Raw genomic sequence first — 20422 nt, 5'->3', positions numbered from 1 at the left:
AATATGGAACAGATTCTTCCATTATTCCAATTCTTCTTCCAGAATTGGCAAAGAATTCTTTGATCTATGGTTAATTTAGTTGCTTTAGAAAAGGCTCAGACCATTCACCTAAGACATTCATTTTTATTTCCCTCCCAACTCCTCTCACATCTTTAATATTTCTTAGTTTTCCTTGAGCTGGAGCTCCCATCCAAGTTGTTCTTTTTACAGAGCTCATGGATGCTAAAGATGCTAGGGAGTTCTTTAAAGGAGCAATCCAGTGCTCTTGAAGATGAAGATAAGATATTTTATGGGAAACAAGATGACTTTTCAGCCTTTGATGAGTTTCTTTGGGCATCTTTTCAGCATGCTGGCTGCCTTATTGTTTGATGTAGGTGGTAGAGAAATATCCAGGATATCCCAAGATTTACACTTATGTCCATCTAAAGACTTAAAATCCCTAGGCCCCGAGTCTACCTAACATAGCTCAATTGTCTCTGATAAATTTATTGTTTGTTTTAATAGCCAAAATTTCCAGCCTGGGGTAAATAATAGCGCTCTATCAAGAGTATTTGTGAGGAAAGGAGAACACAGTGCGTGTGAAAATGACTTATGACTGCTACATGTTGTGTAACTACAAACTATTGCTTTAATATACATAAATCTAGTGCCCTGGGTAATGTGGTTACCACACAGGACTAGAGGTCAGGAGTGTGTCTGAATTTCAGGTGTGGTTCAGCCACTCAGTGGATGATCCTGGGCAAATCATATTAGCATGATATGTTTTGTTTTCCCATTTTAAAAATGCAGATAAAACACACGCCCTTGTAAAAATAGATATAAAAAGGATTTCATAAGCACATGTCAGAGAATTGGCCCAAGACGGCAGATGGATCTAGTTGTCTTATCATTTGTCTAAGCCTCATTAAATGACTAAAATTAACATCAATAAGAGGCAGGGAAGAGAAGAATTCATTAATGCTTCAGATGTGTTGGGGAATTCCTAGAAGCTGCAAGAAACTGCAAGAAACCACCACCTATAATACCTCTGAAACGTCTGTTAGAAAAGCACAGTGGGGAGGATTAGCCCAGAGTCAACAGACACACTACTTGGAGGAAACCCAACTCAGGGCTATTATTGATCAGAGCTAGGTTACCCAAAGCTTGGGCCGTTGACCCTTGACTCCATCCTGATTTTTGCTAAGCATTTTGCTAGTGTGAGGCCATGAGGAGGAACACTGGGGTTGGGAGGCAGCAGAGAGCTTCTGAGCCTTGGAAGAGAATAGGGTCTCACACAAAGATGGCAAACTATTGTCACATCTTGCAATGTGTCCCATCCCATCGTCCCAAAATACCATGCACATGCAACAGTCATTTTCTTAAGTGTGGAGAAGAACTCTCAAAGTCAAAGATAAAAGGAAAACCAAGAATGACTAAAGAATTGACAAGGGAAAGAGAGGCATCAGACTCAACCTGCGGATGAATTCACACCTGCTGAGGAGAAATAGGACAAGAGAAAACTTTAGGTAAGTATAATTGTGATATTTTCTGCTACATTCATATGAAAGAATCACCTGGAGATTTTGGAAATTAAATATTGGAACTAAAGTAAAAAAATCTCAGTAGATGGAGTGAGTAGCAAAGTAGATACATTCGACGCATAATTAGAAAGCTGGACGATCTAGGAGACCATAACACAAAATGAAGGCGGGATGGGAAATATGAAAGAAAAAAAAGAGAACTGAACAACACTGAGAAGCTTGAACACCCATCTAAATGGCATTCCAAAAACTGAGAACAGAGCAATTGCAGTGATAAAAACAATTTAAAAGTAGGAAAAGGAAAGAAGAGGCAGGAGAAGCAGAACATTTTCCAAAGTGAAGAATGTCTTAAGATCGAAAGAAGTCACTTCAGGCTGAGTATGCAAAGAACTCATTAGCCATATTACTGGGCAACTTCAGAGCACCAAAGATCAAGAGAAGATCCTACAAAGTTCCAGAGAGAGGAACAGACTGGCTGTGTTCAGAAGGCCAGGAATCACCCTGACTTCAGACTTCTCAGGAGCAGCCTCAGGTACTTAGTAAAGAGAGAAGTGATATTATAGCTCTCAGGTCTGAGGCCTACAATCGTAAAGGTAGGCAAAACACGGGAGTCAAGTACAGCATAGGGCATGTAGTCAGTAATGTTGTATGATGTCAGATGGGTACTAGATGGATGCCAGTGATCACTTTGTAAATTGCATAAATGTCTAACCACTATGTTGTCAACCTGAAACTAATATAATATTGCACATCAAATGCAATTGAAATATTAATAATAAAGAAAAATACTAATAACATTTAAAAATATGAAAGACACTTAAAAAGATAGGCAAAAGAACATTTAATTAGAAGGGAAATTTTTTTAAAAATATGGACATACAATAACTCAGGAAGTTTAATCCTCTCTCTCTCTCTCTTTCAAAGGGAGTATAATCTACAGGCACATAGATTTTAAGTCACAGTTCTGTAGGCACTTCACAGATGTTAGCTCATTTAACTTACAAAGAAACCACACCCAGAAAGCAGAAATAGCCAGTAGTATTATTCACTCAACCTGCAGGTGAGAAAACTGAAGCACAAAGACTAGATAACTGGACAAAGACACACAACTAGAAAATAGATCCAACCCTGAGACACAACCAGCCTCCCAGGCTTGAAGAACCAGCTTTCCAAAGGTTCCCACCCAGAGGGAGGAACTGAATGCCTCTGGATCCCACACCAGCTAACGGAAGCTCCCCACCCCCCACCCCTCACCCCCACACCCCAGCATTTAAAAGGCCAAGGTCCGAATTAAGAGCGTCAGCTTAATGATTTCTGTAGAAAATTTACCAAGACACACATGGCAGGTCTGAGCCGTGCATGCCTGGATAAAAGGGATTTTCTCTTCTGGAAAAGCCTGCTGCTTCGCGTTTGTTCCTGAGGACCGGTCTGTGCGGAGCTCCCCACCCAGGTGAGAACTCATCTCCCTGGAGAGAACCGGTGCTTTGCAGCCGCCGGCTCCCTTCTCTCCTGCAGCAAATGACCTTGGTGGGGAAAATCAATGACCTTGCCGGCTTTAGCTAGGAAGTGCTTGAGCTTATTTGGTGATATTTGGAAAAGGGGGTCTATCCCAACTGAGAGACAGCCTTTCTGCACGCACTGTGTACACAGCAGAGGCACTGTGGAGAAATCCCTGGGAGGGATGAGTCAGTTCTTCGTTCTGAACAAATAAATTGATCTGAAGGGATGTGGGACGCTGGTGGGCGAAGGAAGAGGTGATGACATGGGCAGGAAAGGGTGCTTGACCCGAGTGAGGCTTGTTTAGCACCTCAGCCAGGAGGGTGACGCGCTGTTAAAACCCGAGGGGAAATGTGCAGAACGGCACGGGCCAGAGGGCAGGCCAGGTTTACTGTCCATTTAAGTCATGTGAAAAAGAAACTTAATTGGAAGGTTTTTATAGATAATGCCATAGCCATAAAATAGTTTTTTAACTTTTAAAATTTTGTTTAACATATTTGAATATTTTTTAAACTTTAAAAATGGGCATTTCTTTCGATCTAGCAATTCCACTTGTAAAAACTTTATCTTAAGAAAATAAACTTGGGTATATATTAACAGAATATGTTTCCACCGAATATTATTAACAATAGAGAAAAACAGTAAACAACCCTGATGCCCAACAATAGGAAACTGGTTAAAAATATGTGTGGTACATGTGTGCAACGGAATAATAAAATATACTATATATTATATGTAATAATGAAATATAAATCTGTTATATGTACATGCTTATTAACATGCATGTTCTAAAAATATTTGATGACAAGAATTATGCCATTTTAAATTTAAAAACAAGCTACAAAATTCTTTATATATGACACGCCCCTATTTTGTAAAAAATGAAATAATGTATTAAAACAAATGGATATATATTCTCAAGTTAATAGTAGTTATTGCCTGGCCGGGCGTGGCTCAGCGGTTGAGCGTCCACCTAGGACCCAGGCGATCGGGGTTCGATTCCCGGTCAGGGCACATGCCCGGGTTGTGGGCTCGATCAATGACTCTCTCACATTGATGTTTCTATCTCTCTCTCCCCCTCTCCTTTCCTCTCTCTGAAATCAATAAAGATATTTAAAAAAAAAATAGTAGTTACTTCTGAATAGTGGGATTTTTCCTTTTTAAAAAAATAGTTTTTAGTATTTTGTTTTCCCTTCTAAATTTATCTTTCTATATTCTTAAAATGCTTGTGTATATGTTGCCCGTTTAATACGTGTAAGCACAGATTTACATATTAAAGTCGAGGGCTGTACTGTTTCATGCTCTACAGTTTCTCCTTTTACTTTAACACTGTCCCCTGTGTGTGTCCTAGTTCTTATGCTAATGGCCCTTGCAGGTGCAATACACCAACAGGCCGTCATCTATGTACCCTTCTCCCAGTGACAGGGACTGTGCCTTATTGCCCCCTATTTGCTGACGTGGCTTTATAAACCACTCTTGCGACCCAGTCTCTTTGTTTGAACTGCCCTTTGAAAGCATGTCGTCAGGGGCTGAGTGGGCCTGAAGCGCCCTGTGGCCTTTGGCCCTGTGACGCCCAAAGCTCACCCGCAGGGTTAGAGCCGCTTCGAGGCCCAGAGGCGCCAGGATGAAGGAAATGTTCTCTCTCTTAAGTATGACGATGGTTTGTTTCATGGGCTTACACGTGTGTCAGGTCTGTGGGCTTGTACACGCCGCATGCTTTTAATTACGCCCATTTAGATTACTCGGCATTAAAGCTGTTTTTAAAAGTCACAACAAAAACCATAATGATGCCAGCAGAGACTCTCCTCTCCCCAAACTAAGGAGTAGCCTTAGGGGGGATAAGGTGGCTGTTATTTTCCCCCAAAGGACTGACAAGCAACTGGGGACATAGGCACACGCAAGAGCCAAGAGTGTTCACTTGTGCAAAGCCCCGCAAACCTGCTCAAACAGCGGGTGCTGAAAAGTAAACGAGCTCTTTGGAACCAGAGACGTTTTCCCACTGAACACAAACATCACGGGTCCCATCTCTACAAGTCTCTGTGGCTGATCATTTCCAAAGAACATGTGTTTCTCAAACAAAAAAACGAGAGAGAGGGAGGGGGGGGGGAAGAGAAGGGGAGGGGAGGGGAGGGGAGGGGAGGGGAGGGGAGGGGAGGGGAGGGGAGGGGAGGGGAGGGGAGGGGAGGGGAGGGGAGGGGAGGGGAGGAAGCCAGAGGTCTGGGAAGCCAGGGAGCCTCAGCACTAACCAGCGAAGTACATCAGTCTTTTCTCTGCTTCCTTTAGGAAATGCTGATAATCATGACACACAAATACTGTCCTGTGCCGGGCACTCAGAGTTTTCTATGGGCTTTTTTAGTCACGTGATGCCAGTGAGTGGATCAGCTCATTTAACCTCACAAACAAACTCTGATGTAAATATTGGTATTATTCTCAGGGCACTCTTCACACTGAAAGCATTCACATTGTCACCTAGATTCAAGTTACACCCCATTTCTTCAAAATAAAAGGACAACCGAATGGGCTGGGTTGAATGACTATGTGGTTAGCTGCCACTAATAATATTAACAATAACAATAGTAAAAATAACATTCTTGAATTATTCTATGCAAGAAGCTCTTATATGCATTTAATACGTATTAACTCGTTTAACCCACACAATGACTGTTTTAAACAGATAAAGTGTCCAATTAGGTTTTTTGCACCCCCCGTTTGTGAGGTCAAGCCCGCTGGTGAGAGCAAACAGAGCAGAGGCAGCCCTGGGCTGAGGGGCCGCTTTGGCCTTTAGCAGCTGCTGCTCCTTGAAGCGAGCAGCAGCCTGATGTTCGGGGTTGTCACACCACTGGTGTCAGTCTTGGTGGAGGTGGCCATGACGAATTTCTGGCGTGTTCTGCACAGAGGAACTGAATTAAGGGACAGAGGTCCAGTCGCAGGCAGCAGGCCGCGGCTCAGCTGCTTCAGGAAAACCGCCCTCTTGCCTCTGGGGCGCCCTGTGAGGACAATCAGAAGGGCCCCGGGAGCCACTCTGGTCCCCAGCTTCCTCACATGCCCACTGAAGGCCTTCTTGCTGTGGCGCAGCAGCTTTCAAGGCACATCTTCAGGTGGAGAGTATCTAGGCATTTTTCAAAGTGTGACAACTTTGGTACCACTATTCTTGTTGCCACCAACTGGTTTTGTGACAGTTGCAAGAACTTCTCCGTTTTAAACTTTTCGATCCTGGATTTAGCCGCTGATTACTTCCTCTTGTGACAAATATAGGTCAGTGCCTCCGACCAGGACAGGGTTTGGTCGCAGTGGGGCTTCCTCTTCTTTCACGCCCTGGCCTTGGGGTGACTCTTCTTAGGCTTGCCACCAGCATCAGCCTTCTTGGCTTCAGGCTTCTTCTCCTTACTATCCGGTTTCTCAGCTTCTTTACCTGCCATCTTGCAAGATAGGAAAGAGACAATAATTTTCTAGGTAGAGCCTGTTTTTATTAAGATTAATGAGCAACCATGATACCAAGAGGGTTACTTTCTGAAGCTTACAGAGCTTGTTGGTGGTGGCTAATCATTGACAGTAACCTAATCCCAAAAGATGCACTAGAGTACTGAAGAACATGTTTGTTAAAACAAATGTGTCTTTAATAGAAATTCTGGGTAGTGTAAGAAACTGAAGTGCAATTTTTCAGAAAAAGAACCATGTGCTTCTGCCAGTCTCCTCGTTTGGCCTTAGTGAGGACTTCAGGGAGGTTGACACCAATAAAGGACACTGAAGAGAGTGGTGGTCATTAGCACAGAACCTGCTACTCTTGTGTCTTGGTGGTGGTCCCCTCAGAACTTCTGGGGTGCCCTTATTTCATGGTAAGACTAGAAATCCAGAGTGACCCTACTTTCAATCCCTCTCCCAAGGCAGTTACTTTAGAAGCGGGCAGGCTTATCCTACCTGTTACCGTCTAAGGTTCAGGTAAAGGTGTGGATCTAGTTCCTGTGCCTTCAGCATCTTCTCATTCCTGGCTGTCTGTTGATCCTTCCTCTAGCCTGAAAGAGCTGCCACGATGCTCCACTTGCAGGGCCCACAGATGCTGCAGATGCTACAAACATCCTTGAGGAAGAGCCTCCCTGAGTCCTTAAAGGTGAGAGGGCGACAGGCTCAGGGAAACAAAGGGCCGCGTCTTCCTGTGATGGAAGCGGGAAGGAGAAGGAGCTTTTAAGAGCATCTGTTTTGTGGCGGGAATTCACTCAGGCTACGTCTCATTCGGTTCACATCACCTCTTTGCAAGGGAGGTGTGTTTGGGACCTCTTTGTAGGATCTTTGCTATTTCGTGTGAACAAATTAAAAATGAAGGTTGGTCCATCCATATCACAGAATGCTCTACAGTCATTAAAATTATTTGTTTATTGAAAAAGAAATATGATTAGACTATATTTATTTAATGGATAAAAACATTTCAAAATTACATGTTCCTAAAATGTTCCATTTTGTGGGATTTGTGGTGGGTGTACATGAATAGAAGGAAATCTATTAAAAGATTTTTTTTGCCTTTTTGTGAATCGAGGTATAATTGACATCTATTACATTAAGTGTGTATTAAATTCTATAATGGGAGAGTTCATGATCTTTATTCATAAATTTAATTGGCCTGAATGTTTTATAGTGTGAATATATTTTTAAAAGAATCACTTATTAGGGCTAAAAACTCGAACTTAAAATTGGTTTGTAGAAATGGTCATTAGAGTCCTTGCAATTATAATATTCCATAATTTCATAGAAGTAACCCTGGGGGAAACTGGGTTTTCTGTTGTGAGTACATGGAACAGAGTTAATGAGGCTGTTGTAAGGATCCTCGCCTGCGTGTCTTTACCACGCCGACACCTGGAAACCCGCTTTCGCAGCCCCTGGGTGCTGACCCTCCCATTTTCTTGGAATGCTGCAGGTGTATGGGACCGTTTTCCACATGAACCAGGGAAACCCGTTCAAGCTAAAGGCCCTGGTGGACAGGTGGCCCGATTTCAACACGGTGGTTGTCCGCCCTCAGGAGCAGGTAGGCGCCCGGCGTGGAATGAACGCGCGTCTGTGTTTGTATTTGCTAAGTGCTTGTCAGGCACCTGGCGATGAACTGCAGACATGGGGACAGTCCCCGCCCTCAAGAAGCCCACAGCCTGCAGGAGAACACAGGTAAGCCCACAGATAAGTGACAGTCTGGTGTCAAATGTGCAGCAACAGGAGAATGCGTGAGATGATGATTGCCCGGCCACTGTGCCGTCACCTCAATCTATCCAAAATAATATTGAATGACAACTGTCATTGAAAAATGAAAGTCAAAAAAAAGTAACACAGGAGGAGCTGATTAAAACTATATATGGTACATTTTCATGCTCATTCACTGCTTTAGTTTGTTTTCAAGACAGGACCCCAAACAGCATCCTGGTCATGCTGAGGACCAAACACCCTTAGTTATTTCTTGCCTCTGGTTTGTGGGAAGGGAGGCACCCAAGGGAAGGCTGTGCTGATTTAAGGTTATGTTGATGGCACGGACAAGAGGCTGATCTTTTGTTAAAGATATTAGAGGAACGTTTCCCGGACTAGACATCTGTATTGTAATGGATCAAACCCTAACTCCATTTTTACCTCTTCTACCTTTTATAAACACCGAGCCTGGAACCACACCAACTCACCGTGCTAACTGCCAACCTCCCGTTGTGATCCTGCCTTCCACTGAGAGGCTGCAGGGTATCGGAACCAACCATCATCAGAAAAGTCAATAAAACTGCGCATGTTTTAACGAACTATAGAAATGATCCCTGAAAGTATAGTCTTAAAACAGGGCATTTAAAAAAAAATCCCATATGTAGTAGAGGTTGCAGGGAAAGGGTCAGAGATGCTTCCTCGTGGAAAGTTTACCAAAACTGCATGTGAAAGATAAATAAGACTTTTTTATAGAGGATCAGGGCCAGACTTCATCCAAAGCAGACAAAATAACAATTGCGAGGCATAGGGTCTAAAACAACACAGTGAATTAGGGAAATTGAAGAGCAAAATGACATGGCTGGAGTTGCTGGTTACGTATTGTGATAACGTTTAACAGTTAATGAAATGAAATAGCTAAAATATCTCAAAACCAAAAATGTATACTTACATTTTAATAAATCAACTAAATATCTAAAGTTGTTAATATTAAAATATTAAAAATATTATTACTTGTTATAACTTGTATAGCAGTGAAATTGATAAAAAAAATCACCAAATTAAATAATTTGAAAATAAAGACTGAATTATTGATAGAAACCTGAATGAGAAATGTTATTTGAGCTACTTTCAAAACTACAATTTTAAAAATAAGGTTTTCCAGCTTATGAGAGATAATTCCCATATAAGACTGAGTGAGTTGAAGATGTAGAATGTGTAGATTGGATACACATATACTGCAAAATGATCACCGCCATAGTTGGAGCTGACACCTCCACCCTGTCACACAGTTCCCATTTCTTTTTTGTGGTGAAAATATTTCATATTTTCTCTCTTAGCAGCTTCCAAGCCTACAGAATACAATATTACTCACTACAGTCACCATGCTGTACAGTAGATCCTCAGAACTTCTTCATCTGATAACTTTTCTCTGGTTTCATCTGGTGCGTATTCTAAGTCTGTTACCTCTGTCAATGCTGATAAAGACATGTTCACAGCCCACATGTTCTACAAAGTCTTTGGACTAGAGCAAGATCTATTCTTTTGGCCAAAGATTTTGCTTGTCAGTTTATTTTCTACTTGGGTTTTATAAAGGTTAAAACAATAACTTTTTTTAAAATGTTGCATCTTTATTTAGAAAATCACTAGTGATGTTTAGAAAGATCTGACCATTGCATTTGCCTGTTCCTAAGAATTTGCAGAGCATGGTAGATTGTGAACACTTGCCTATTCTGATTTGTTTTAAAAATTGTAAGAAGGGAACACAACGTATCTTCGGGAGTTTTTGTTGTTGTTGTCACTGGTTTGTTTTTGTGATTTTTTTTTTTTTTTTTTTTACTGCAGTCATTGGAGCTAACACTTTTACTACCAGAGAATGAACCTGTACAAAAGATATTTTACCAAAAGTCTGAATGTCTGTCCTGTGCTTTTTGAAAGAAATGTTAAATTCCAAACGAGTCATTTTTCTTTCAAATTTTAAAGCAATAGCTGAGCTAAGAATAGTTTTGTTCAGGACATTTTTTACTATTAGTTGAATAAGGAAGCCCTTGACCTCCTAATATAAATAATTCCTCAATAAAGGCAATACACCACCAACAAAAACTCACATTTTAGTATTTAAAAAGATCATAGTATATAACGGAACACTGAAAAAGGAATGGCCATCATGAAACACAAATATCGATTCTACTTTTCCCAACCCAAACAGGAGATGGCGGATGACTGCGATCACTACACCAACACCTACCAAATCTACTCCAGGGACCCCAAGAACTGTCAGGAATTCCTTAGCTCACCAGAAGTCATCGACTGGAAGCAACATTTGCAGATCCAGAGTAAGGGGACTGGGATGCGTGCCGGTTGCTGGGATCTCCCATGCCTGCACCCGGAGGGTCGCTTTCCATTTTCAGTAACACCCCTACACCTCGTATCTCTCCACTTCAAGCCCCAGGCACTCGGCCCGCTCTCCATTCTCTCTCTCAGCTGCCACCACCTTCACAGTGAACTAGAACCTGAAAATTGCAATGCATGGCATTTGCAAAGGAAATCACGAGTAATGTAATTTCTTACTAGCTAAGGGCTCAGATTTATCTTCCAGGGTCTGTTCGGGCTCGTGAGGATGGGAGCAGAGCTTCCCCTCTGCCTCACCTGCTTTATCCTTCTGTCATATTTACAAAGGAGAAATCCAGTGGTTGAAAATATGCTCTCTGGAGTCAAACGACCCAAGTTTGTGACCTTGTTGGGCCTATAATTAGTTATGTGATCTAGGGCAAGTAACACCCTCTCTGTGGGTCAGTTTCCTTATGGATAAAAATGAAGATTATAATAGTATTCATTGAATGATTAATTGGGACCTTGACTGGGAAATGCTTAGCACCCATCATGTCTGGTTTTATCCGTTGGTTTCCAAACCATCCCAAAACAATAACTTAAAACAACCATGATTTATTAGCTCACAATTTTGTGGGACAGCACGTTAGACAGTACTCAGCTGGGTGGCTCTTCAGCTCGTCTCTCCTAGACTCACCCATGTGCCTGCGGTCCGCTGGGTTTGTCTACGAGCTGGTGGGACTAGGCCACCGCCTCGGGCCTGGGTGTTGTTAGCTTTGCTTGTGCTGGCTGTCGACTGAGCTGGTGGAAGTGGATTGGGCAACGTATAAAAGCCACAGGGTTTTCCAAAGCAGAAAGAGAGGCAAGAAAAGTAAAATAAAAAAATAAAAAGGAAGAGAGGGCAAGACTCAGTGCACCATCCCTCTTCAAGCTTCTCACTGAATTACCTTTACTATTGGCCCGCTGGCTAAGGCGAGTTTCATGGTCAAGCCCAGAATCATATCGGAGGGAAAGTCAGGACAGTGAGGGAAGAGCTCGCCTCTCGAGCTCTGTAACCACCGCCCGCTGCCGGGAGGGCGCTGACTTGCTCAGTACATGTTGGTCACCACATCTACACCTCATCTCCTCTGACAGTCAGACCGTACTGGGATGTGCTCAAGAATCACAGTGTTGTCCCAGTTTTAAATTTAAAAAAATGTGGGAGTGATTTAGCCATGATCCGACAGAAGCCATGTCATGACTGACCACAGGTTTTGAGGCCCCCCAGCTCCTGTCTTCGAAAGGGAACAGTGCCGTCTCACTCATTCCTTGTTTTCTCCACCTAGGCTCACAGTCCAACCTGCACGAGGTCATAGAAAATCTCGTAGCTGTTAAGCTGGGCCAGGTCAAGCGAACGCAATGCAACCTCTATATGATGTCTCAGACAGCAAAGAAACTGGTCCCTTCCCTGCTGGATGCACAGAAGTCCCCGCCCGGCGGTGGCCCGGGCCGTTCCATGTAAGTGCGGCCACAGCAGCCGGCTGCGCCACTCGGGCCTCTCACTGCCGCGGGAGCCCGGGCGCTAGTTTTCGGGCTGCTGTGAAAAATCACCTCCAACGGGCGGCTTAAGACCACAGACCTTTATCTCTGAAGTCAAGGTGTCGGCAAGCCAGCCTTCCCTTCCAAGCCTCTAGGAGAGAATCCTTCCCTGTCTCTTCCAGCTTCTGGGGCTCTGAGCATTCCTTGGCTTGTGGCTTCATCACTCAAGTCTCTGATTTTGTGCTCGTATGGCCTTCTCCGTGCGTGGCTGCCCTTCTGTCCATTATAAGGATTATCGTTGCATTTAAGGTTCAGGATGGTTTCACGTTGATCTCCTTAATTTATTTACATCTGCAAAGGCCCTTTTGGAAATAAGGTCACCTTTTTGGGTTCCAGATGAGAATATCTTTTGAGGGCACACACCATTCAGCACACTCTAACTCCCAACTTCTCCAATTTTTTGTGTGGGCTCCTAATGACCCATTTTCTGCAGAGCAGCCAGAGTAATCTTATTTTTAGGACATGTCCCTCTCCTCTTAAAAGACTCTAGTGCTTCTTGCCTCACCTTGGAAGAATTCTGAACTCCCCCACGGCCCTACAAGAGCCAGCATCCACCTACCTTTCAGACAGCATCTCTCTTGCTTGCTCCCCAACACCGCTGGTTTTCTTCCCACTGCTGATCATCCCAAGCTCAGGTCCTTTGGATCAGCTCTTCCCTCTGCCTAAAATGTCTCCCCCCACCCCCCACCCCCCATTCCTTACTCACATGACTTCTTTTGTTACTCAGGACTTTTCAAATGACACCTCACCACAGGGTCCCGGCTGCCCCACCCACCTGAAGTCTCTTCCCTGTTATTTTCCACACATGACCCAGTTCTGGGTTCTTTATAGCACGTACGATTGTCTGGAGTTAGCCAACTTAGTTCACTCACAGACTCATTTGATGTTTGAATTCCCCCAACAGTATCGCAGCCCCTTCCCCCGCAGAGCAGCCGCTTTCTCTGCTTGTTGAACGATAGAGCCTCGCAGGGCCTGGTATACAGCAGGTGCTGCAGAAAGATGTGTTGAGTGAATTTGCTTCGCAGAACAAAAGATTTCCAATAAAGAGAATTTCAACGCATTGCATATTTTCTCCCATTGATGCCTAGTCGAATACAGAACAGAATTAAAGACTGATGGCAGAGATTTGGCCTGAGGATGCCCAGTCCCATGGCCCTCTGTGTGTTAAGATTCATGGAAAAGCTTTAGTCAGATTTCATCACACGTTACACCTAAAACATACACCTCTAATTCCATAATCCCATTGGATTTTCTTGTCCATCCCATGAGATAGACAAAGGAGAAGATATTATCCCCCCTTTCCTGCCAGAAAACAGGCTCAGATGAAGAAATGGCTGGTTCAGGTCGGGCGGAAGCTCAAGGCATAACTGGGGCTTGAGTGTCCACCTTCTAGGTCTCCACTGTGGGCTCTCCCAGGACCCCTCGGAGGCCCCTGACCCCACAGCAGAAGCCTTCAGACTCCAGTGTTCTGTGCTGGGGGCCGCCTGCACTCCACACCACGGCCCCCTCTGCACTTGAGCTTTCCCACAGCGGCCAAGGGCCCTCTGCTACCCGCATTTCACGTACAGCCTGATAGCCTGTGCCTGGGGCACTTGTTTATTTTCTGTGTCTCTGTTTTTCTTATCTGTAAGTTCCCTCATCTTAAGTGGAAAGTCAGAGCAATGTCCAGAAGAACAATACTTAATTTTTATGTAATTCTTATCGTTTGTGTGGCACAACTCCTATACTTAAACAGTAGCTCACACAATATTTATATTCTGCCTTTTGATGAGGACGCTCTTAATCTCCCTATTTTATGAAGAAAGAAAAAAAAAGAAGGCAGAGAGACATTTAGACATTTCCTTGCCTGCTCAGATGATGCATCCAGGCATGCTGGCTGTAGCTGCATTGTCTCAACACAGTTTGGGCGGGGAATAGAATCCTATCCAGTGTGTGATATTATGGCTGTTCTCTTTTTCCTAACAGTAATGAAGAGCTCTTTAAACTTTCTTCCCTCGATGTTACTCATGCTTCCCTGGTGAACAAATTCTGGCATTTTGGTGGCAATGAGAGGAGCCAGAGATTCATAGAGCGCTGTATCCAGACTTTTCCCACCTGCTGTCTGCTGGGGCCTGAGGGGACCCCTGTGTCCTGGAACCTGATGGAGTACACAGGAGAGATGCGGATGGGGGCCACCCTGCCTGAGTACCGGGGCCAGGGCCTCTCATCCCATGCATTGTTTGTCAGTACCCAGGCTCTGGAGAAACTCGGTTTTCCCTTATATAACCATACGGACAAAGCCAACCTTTCCGTACAGAAAATCAGTCACAATCTGCACCATGTCCGCTTGCCCTGTGATTGGAACCAGTGGCAATGTGTGCCTCTGTGAAGCGGCCCTGAACCCAAGACGGTGCGGGTGGGTGGTCGTGTAGCAGGAGGAACATACGGTGGATGGAGAGAAAAAGGAATGATGCTCAGCAGTGGAAATTCATGCTAGTGGAGCTCTGGGGAAGCAGTGTGAGTGGCCCACAGGACCAACAGGGTCCCTGCCGACTGGGCCCCGCTGCCGCAATGTGCTCCTGGGCTCCTATCTCCCATGTGGGTAGAGCGCCAATGGCAAATTTGCCAGTTTTGCCAACAAGTGGTATTATGAGTAGTATGATTTCTCGCCTCTCGTTTCATTACCTGTCCTTTTAGTCACCCCAGTTTTACTGAGGTATAACTGACAAAGTTGTAATATATTTAAAGTATGCAGTGTGATAATTTGATATGTATGAGCTCATTGTGAAAGAATTCCCACAATCAAGTTAATTAACGCATCCATCACCTAACAGGCTGACCTATATTTTTTGTTAAGAATGCTTATGTCCAACTGTCTTAGCAAATTTCAGTGATACAATAGAGTCTTATCAACTATGGTCACCACGATCCACAGTAGATCCTCAGAACGTATCCATCTTATAACTGAAAGTTTGTACCCGTTCCCCAAACCTCTCTCTCTTCCCTCCACTTCCCCGCCCTGGCAACCAGCATTCTACTCTTGTTTCCAAGAGTTTGAGGGTTTTTTAGTTTCCACATATAAGTGATCCCATGTTGCACTTGAGTTTGTCTGTGTGGCTTATTTCACTGGTTTACCAATATCTTTTACTGCATAGGGTTAGTAAGGGAAATATTCGTCATCAATAAAGAATCCCTGCAACCCTCTAGTCTAGTAACGCCATTTATCTTTCTTTCTAGCTGCATCTTTCTCCTTATTTAGACTGTGTCCACAAAATACAGAGCAAAAGAATTTAAGTATCTTGTCATATTACAATAGCAAGAAAATTTAACATCTTGATACCAGGAAAAATACACATGCAAAAAATCGTAAAGCAGTTCTTCGTCCATAAAGCAAAAGGGTTTAAATTGAAGGTAAATCAGGGCAAATATATAAAATTGCATATAATTTGTAAAATGTTATTATGCATAACACCTTATTGTGTAAAATAGACTAAAATTATAAATATTGAATCTAACCTTTTTCTAAATGGACAGGAGAAAAGAAAATTTGACATGTTATCGACTTGTTTCAAGTTGTAGTATGAGCACAAATTAGACAAGACTACTCTGGGTAGAGAGAACTTTTTCCAATGTAATTTTCTATTGTGTGTGAGGAGGATTTTATTGTTAATAGCAGATATTATTCTTATACCCAAATGTAGGGCATTTTATACAATTTAAGGATATACTATGTTGAAAATAATCCTCCCGCTAACACTGTATGGTATGCACTAATGTCTTCTGCAGTTCCAGAGAATTACAGCTTCAAAAATGGTCTCGACGATGACTTTGCATCCAATTTTCTCCTGTAATACAGGCCACCACTCTAAAGTTTCAGAAAGGGGGAACAAATGATTTTGCATTGCAATGAAATATATACTTAAGGTAATGAACTTCATGTCTTCCTCTTAAAGGAATTTGAGCATAGAATAGTGCATTAATTTATTAACACATCAATAAAGCTAAACAGCAAAACAATGTTCACGTCATAAATGTGTGGGTGTGACACGGTATGAGTATCAGAGAAGACAGACACTGGGGATGTGCCAATGGTAGGGAAAGCGGAGAATTCTCCAAGCCGGAGCCTCATGGAAAAGGCCGGATGACCTCAGAGTGCGCTGTCTAAGCGCTTTCCTGTGATAGCTGTTAGCTGTGAGCCTCATTGCAAAACTGGAACCTTCTGAGTACTGAAAACAAGAAACGGCACCGCCTCTAGTGATAAATCATATTAGTGGTTTCTCTTTATCTGAAAAGGGCTTCCTTTGACCTAAACTTTTGAAGAATATGTTCACTTGATACAGAATTATATGAATGTTTTCCCCAGAAGCACGTTTTACGGTGTTCCAATGCATCCTAATTTGCAGTCATGACAGGTCAACCATAATTCTTATCATTGGTCCTTATAAGAAATGTGTTTTGGTCTCTGACTGATTTGTAATATCTATCTATCTATCTATCTATCTATCTATCTATCTATCTATCTATCTATCTATCTATCTATCTATGTATCTATTTATCTATCTATCTATCGTCTATCTATCATCTATCTATCTATATCTATCTATCATCATCTATCTATATCTATCTATCATCTATCTATAGCTATCTATCTATCTATCATCTATCTATCTATCTATCTATCTATCTATCTATCTATCTATCTATCATCTATCTATCTATCTATATCTATCATCATCTATCTATATCTATCTATCATCTATCTATTTCTATCTATCTATCTATCTATCTATCTATCTATCTATCTATCTATCTATCTATCTATCATCATCTATCTATCATCTATCTATCTACTTACTTCCTTAACTGTAGTTTAAAAAATAATATGAGATCTAGAAAGGAATAGAACAGAGAGCAAAAAAATAGAAAGAAGCCTATGGTAAATTAATATTTGAGAAAGGAGGCAAGAACATACAATGGGGTAAAGATAGAAAACATAGTAATATCTCAGACATTTCACATAGCAATACATTTTCTGATATATCTCCTCGGGCAAGGGAAACAAAAGAAAAAATAAACAAATGGGACTACATCAAACTTAAAAGTTTTGCACAGCAAAGAAAACCATCAACAAAATGAAAAGACAACCCACTGAATGGGAGAACATATTCGCCAATACATCTGATAAGAGGTTATATCCAAAATTGATGAAGAACTTAGAACACTCAACACCAAAAATCAAACAATCCAATTAAAAATGGGCAAAGGACCTGAATAGACACTGCTCCAAAGAGCACAGACAGATGGCCAATAGACATATGAAAAGATGCTCAACGTCCCTAATCATCAGAGAAATGCAAAGTAAAACCACAAGGAGATGTCACCTCACACCTGTCAGAATGGCTATCACCAATAAATCAACAAACAACAAATTTTGATGAAGATGTGGAGTAAGGGAGCCCTTGTGCACTGTTGGTGGAATCCAGATAATTGCAGTCACTGGGAAAACCAGTATGGAGTTCGCTAAAAAAATTAAAAATGAAACTGCCCTCTGACCCAAGATTCCACTCCTGTTTATTTATCTGAAAAGACCCAAAACACTAATTTGAAAGAATATATGCACCCCTCTGTTTGTTGCAACATTATTTATAATAGCCAAGATCTGGACGCAGCCCAAGTGCCTATCAGTAAATGAGTTGATAAAAAAAATGTGGTACATTTACACGGTGGGATACTACTCAGCCATAAAAAAGAAGGAAATGTTACCTTTTGCAACAGCATGGATGGAACTGGAGAATATTATTCTAAGTGAAACAAGTCAATCAGAGAAAAACAAATACCATGAGATTTCACTTACATGTGGAATCTAAAGAACAAAATAAACTAACAAAATAGGAACAAACTCATAGCTGTCAGAGGAGAGGGGTAGGGAGGCTGGGTGAAAAAGGCAAAGGGATTAAACAAACAAAAACAAACCCTCCTAGACAACAGAATGGTCCTCAGGAGAAGGAAATGGGGGTAGGAGGAGGCGAAGGAAGGTAAAGGGGGGAAAAGGGTGATGGAAAGAGACAGAGATGTGACTTGGGATGGTGAACACACAATACAATATGCAGATGATGTATTTTAAACTTATATAATTTTATCAACCAATGTAATCCCAATAAATTCAACTAAATTAAATTAAATTAAAAAAAATAATAATGATATGAGATCTTAACAAATATGTCAGTGCTTAGCACAGCACGGCTATCGACAAGCACAGTGTCGTACAAGCACCCAGAACTCATCCATCTGGCGTAACAGACGCTGTTTGCTCTGTGAGCAGCAGCCCCTTCCTTACCTTTCCCACACGCGGCCGTGGTAAGCACCACTCCACCCTCTGCTTCTCTAAGGGCCACTGCTTTAGAGGCCTCCTATAAGTGGAATCATGCATCCTTTGTCCTGTGACTGGCTTGCTTCACTTAGCATGTCCTCAGGTTTCATCCATGTTGTCACATATTGCAGGATTTTCCTCGATTTGAAAGGCTGAGTAATATTCCGTGGTACTTACAGGCCACATTTTCTTGATCAGTTCATCTGTCGAGAGACACTCACGTTGCTTCCACAACTTGGCTATTGTGAAGGAGACTGCAGTGAGCATGGGAGCGCAGAAAGCAATTCGAGATCCTGATACCAGTTCCTGTGGCTATCTTCCCAGAAGGGGGACTGCTGTGTAAGAAGGGCAGTGTAGTGTGTGTGTGTGTGTGTGTGTGTGTGTAAGTCTCATCCTGATTGTGACAGGGGCCACACAATCCTACATTCCTATCACCGGTGCACAAAAGTCCCCATTTCCCCACATTCTTGCCAACACTTGTTCCCCCAAAACTGAGCACAGGCAGAAAGAACTCAGAACCCTACCGTGTGAGTGCTATCACTCACTGCTCCTTTAGATACAGAAACAGGCGTGAAAGATGCAGTAGCCTGCCAAGGCCGCACTGTGGGTAAGTGTGAAGTGAGGTCCTCAAGCCTGCTAGTTTGGGCCCATCGTCCTCCCTCCGAGCCACCAGGAGAGGCTGCGTCTATCGCCATTGCCAGCGCCTCAATCCATCACTCAGGGAAAAACACGGAGAGGAAGCCGACACCAGGACTCCTGGACCTGTTTCCTTGTACCTGACCTCAAAGTGTGTGTGAAAATGTACATCCATTATCTCATGTGACACAGAAAAGAAAATAAGCTCAGGGTCAAGGAAGAGCAGAAAAATGCTGGGTTAGCCGGCACCAGAGCACTCTCGACAACAACCCGGAGAAGCAGGTTAAGAAACTACTATAAGATACAAGGGATGGGCACAGAGGCCCTGGGCTCTTCTGAGGGACTGAGGGAGGAGCAGACACGGGACGAGGGGTCTGATTGGGGTACTGGGCACAGAAGGGTCCCAATCAACTCTTGTGACATATGGAGCCTACTGGGGCCAAGGGGTCCCCTCTGTTGACAGTAACAGAATGGTTTCTTTGGCTATTGGCCTTGGAGAGAGAGTAATGAATGGTGGTAATGAGTCTAACCCCAGGAGATAAGATGGAGAATTCATATGTAGGAGGGACGAGACTTCTAGAAAGGGCGGAAAATACATATATGTGCAAAGCTGTGCTGTGCTGTGCTGGCCCGGCACTGAGGGAGCGCAGCAGCTCTTCCTTTATCTCTGGGCACCAGCCACCCGCCCCTCCTCTGTTTAGAGCAGCTCTCCCTCCCTCCGAGAGTCTCCCCCGGGGTTTGGGGCTCGGAGGGCGAGGGCGAGGACAAGCCCCAGAGAGTGTCGGCGCCCCCCTTGGCTGTTTCCCGCAGTGCCGACGGCATTCAAATGCTCACTTCCACGCAGCCACCTTTCTTTGCTGAGGCTGCGTAGAGCAAGTGGTAATGTGGGGCCGGGAGCACGTTGGAGTGAAGAGACTCTGGGCTTAAATTGTAACTCAGCCTCACGGAGCCTCAGTTTCCTTCTCTAGAAATGTGAGACTGAGAAGTGTCCACATTGAGTCATTTGGGGGATGCTTGGCTGCCGCCCCAAAATGGGCAGCAGGAAGGGCACAGCCTGTGTTTCTAAAGGAGGGTGCTGACGGCCTCACTCACGCTGTACAAGTGATATTCTCTTCAGCATAAGCGTAAGCAAAGGGCCCGATTCCGCAAATCAGGCCTCACTCGTATCTTTCCTACCACTTGCTCTCACTGCAGCTACTTGAGCCTGGGACGGGAAGGAGAAGCTGTCGTCTACACCATCTGCCTCTCCTTCCAGTGTCCGGCCTGTTGGTTCCGCACACACTGCAGAGCAATGGCAGGGCCTGCGGGGGCAGAGAGCAGCCTGGCTTTTGTGCGTAGGGGAGCTCAGATG

At 43.4% G+C, this 20422-nt stretch overlaps 1 protein-coding gene and 1 pseudogene across 5 annotated transcripts; one reads left to right on the top strand and one right to left on the bottom strand.

Annotated features, from left to right (window-relative positions):
* Positions 1–2591: 2591 nt before the first annotated feature.
* Positions 2592–16086, top strand: LOC308565742 (glycine N-phenylacetyltransferase-like). 4 transcript variants are annotated; one of them, XM_081155323.1, is made up of 7 exons: positions 2598–2970; positions 7030–7125; positions 7927–8034; positions 9521–9622; positions 10387–10513; positions 11834–12005; positions 14052–16086. In XM_081155323.1, exons 2-7 carry the CDS (start codon positions 7048–7050, stop codon positions 14452–14454), a joined length of 990 nt encoding a protein of 329 aa, XP_081011449.1. In that variant the 5' UTR covers positions 2598–2970; positions 7030–7047; the 3' UTR covers positions 14455–16086. The 4 variants fall into 4 exon arrangements, with proteins under 4 accessions (XP_081011450.1, XP_081011449.1, XP_081011448.1 ...); XM_081155322.1 differs by having other exon boundaries at positions 9518–9622; XM_081155324.1 differs by lacking the exon at positions 9521–9622 and having other exon boundaries at positions 2592–2970.
* LOC308565594 (large ribosomal subunit protein eL6 pseudogene) lies at positions 5799–6436 on the bottom strand (annotated as a pseudogene). Its single transcript has one exon. The product of its transcript is annotated as a large ribosomal subunit protein eL6 pseudogene (transcript).
* Positions 16087–20422: the final 4336 nt, after the last annotated feature.

This window comes from Miniopterus schreibersii, assembly GCF_964146895.1.
Source record: "Miniopterus schreibersii genome assembly, chromosome: 12".
In the NCBI taxonomy this organism is placed as follows: domain Eukaryota; kingdom Metazoa; phylum Chordata; class Mammalia; order Chiroptera; family Miniopteridae; genus Miniopterus; species Miniopterus schreibersii.
The sequence above is the reverse complement of the archived record's forward strand: the minus strand, read 5'-3'. Positions and strand labels throughout refer to the sequence as shown.

Bases quoted from the DNA above. Each gene is read 5' to 3' on its own strand.
- LOC308565742 (XM_081155322.1), top strand. From the start codon at position 7,048: ATGCTCCACTTGCAGGGCCCACAGATGCTGCAGATGCTACAAACATCC. The intron at 8,035-9,517 runs GTAGGCGCCCGG...TTTCTCTCTTAG, and splicing joins TTGTCCGCCCTCAGGAGCAG to CAGCTTCCAAGCCTACAGAA. The intron at 10,514-11,833 runs GTAAGGGGACTG...TTCTCCACCTAG, and splicing joins GCAACATTTGCAGATCCAGA to GCTCACAGTCCAACCTGCAC.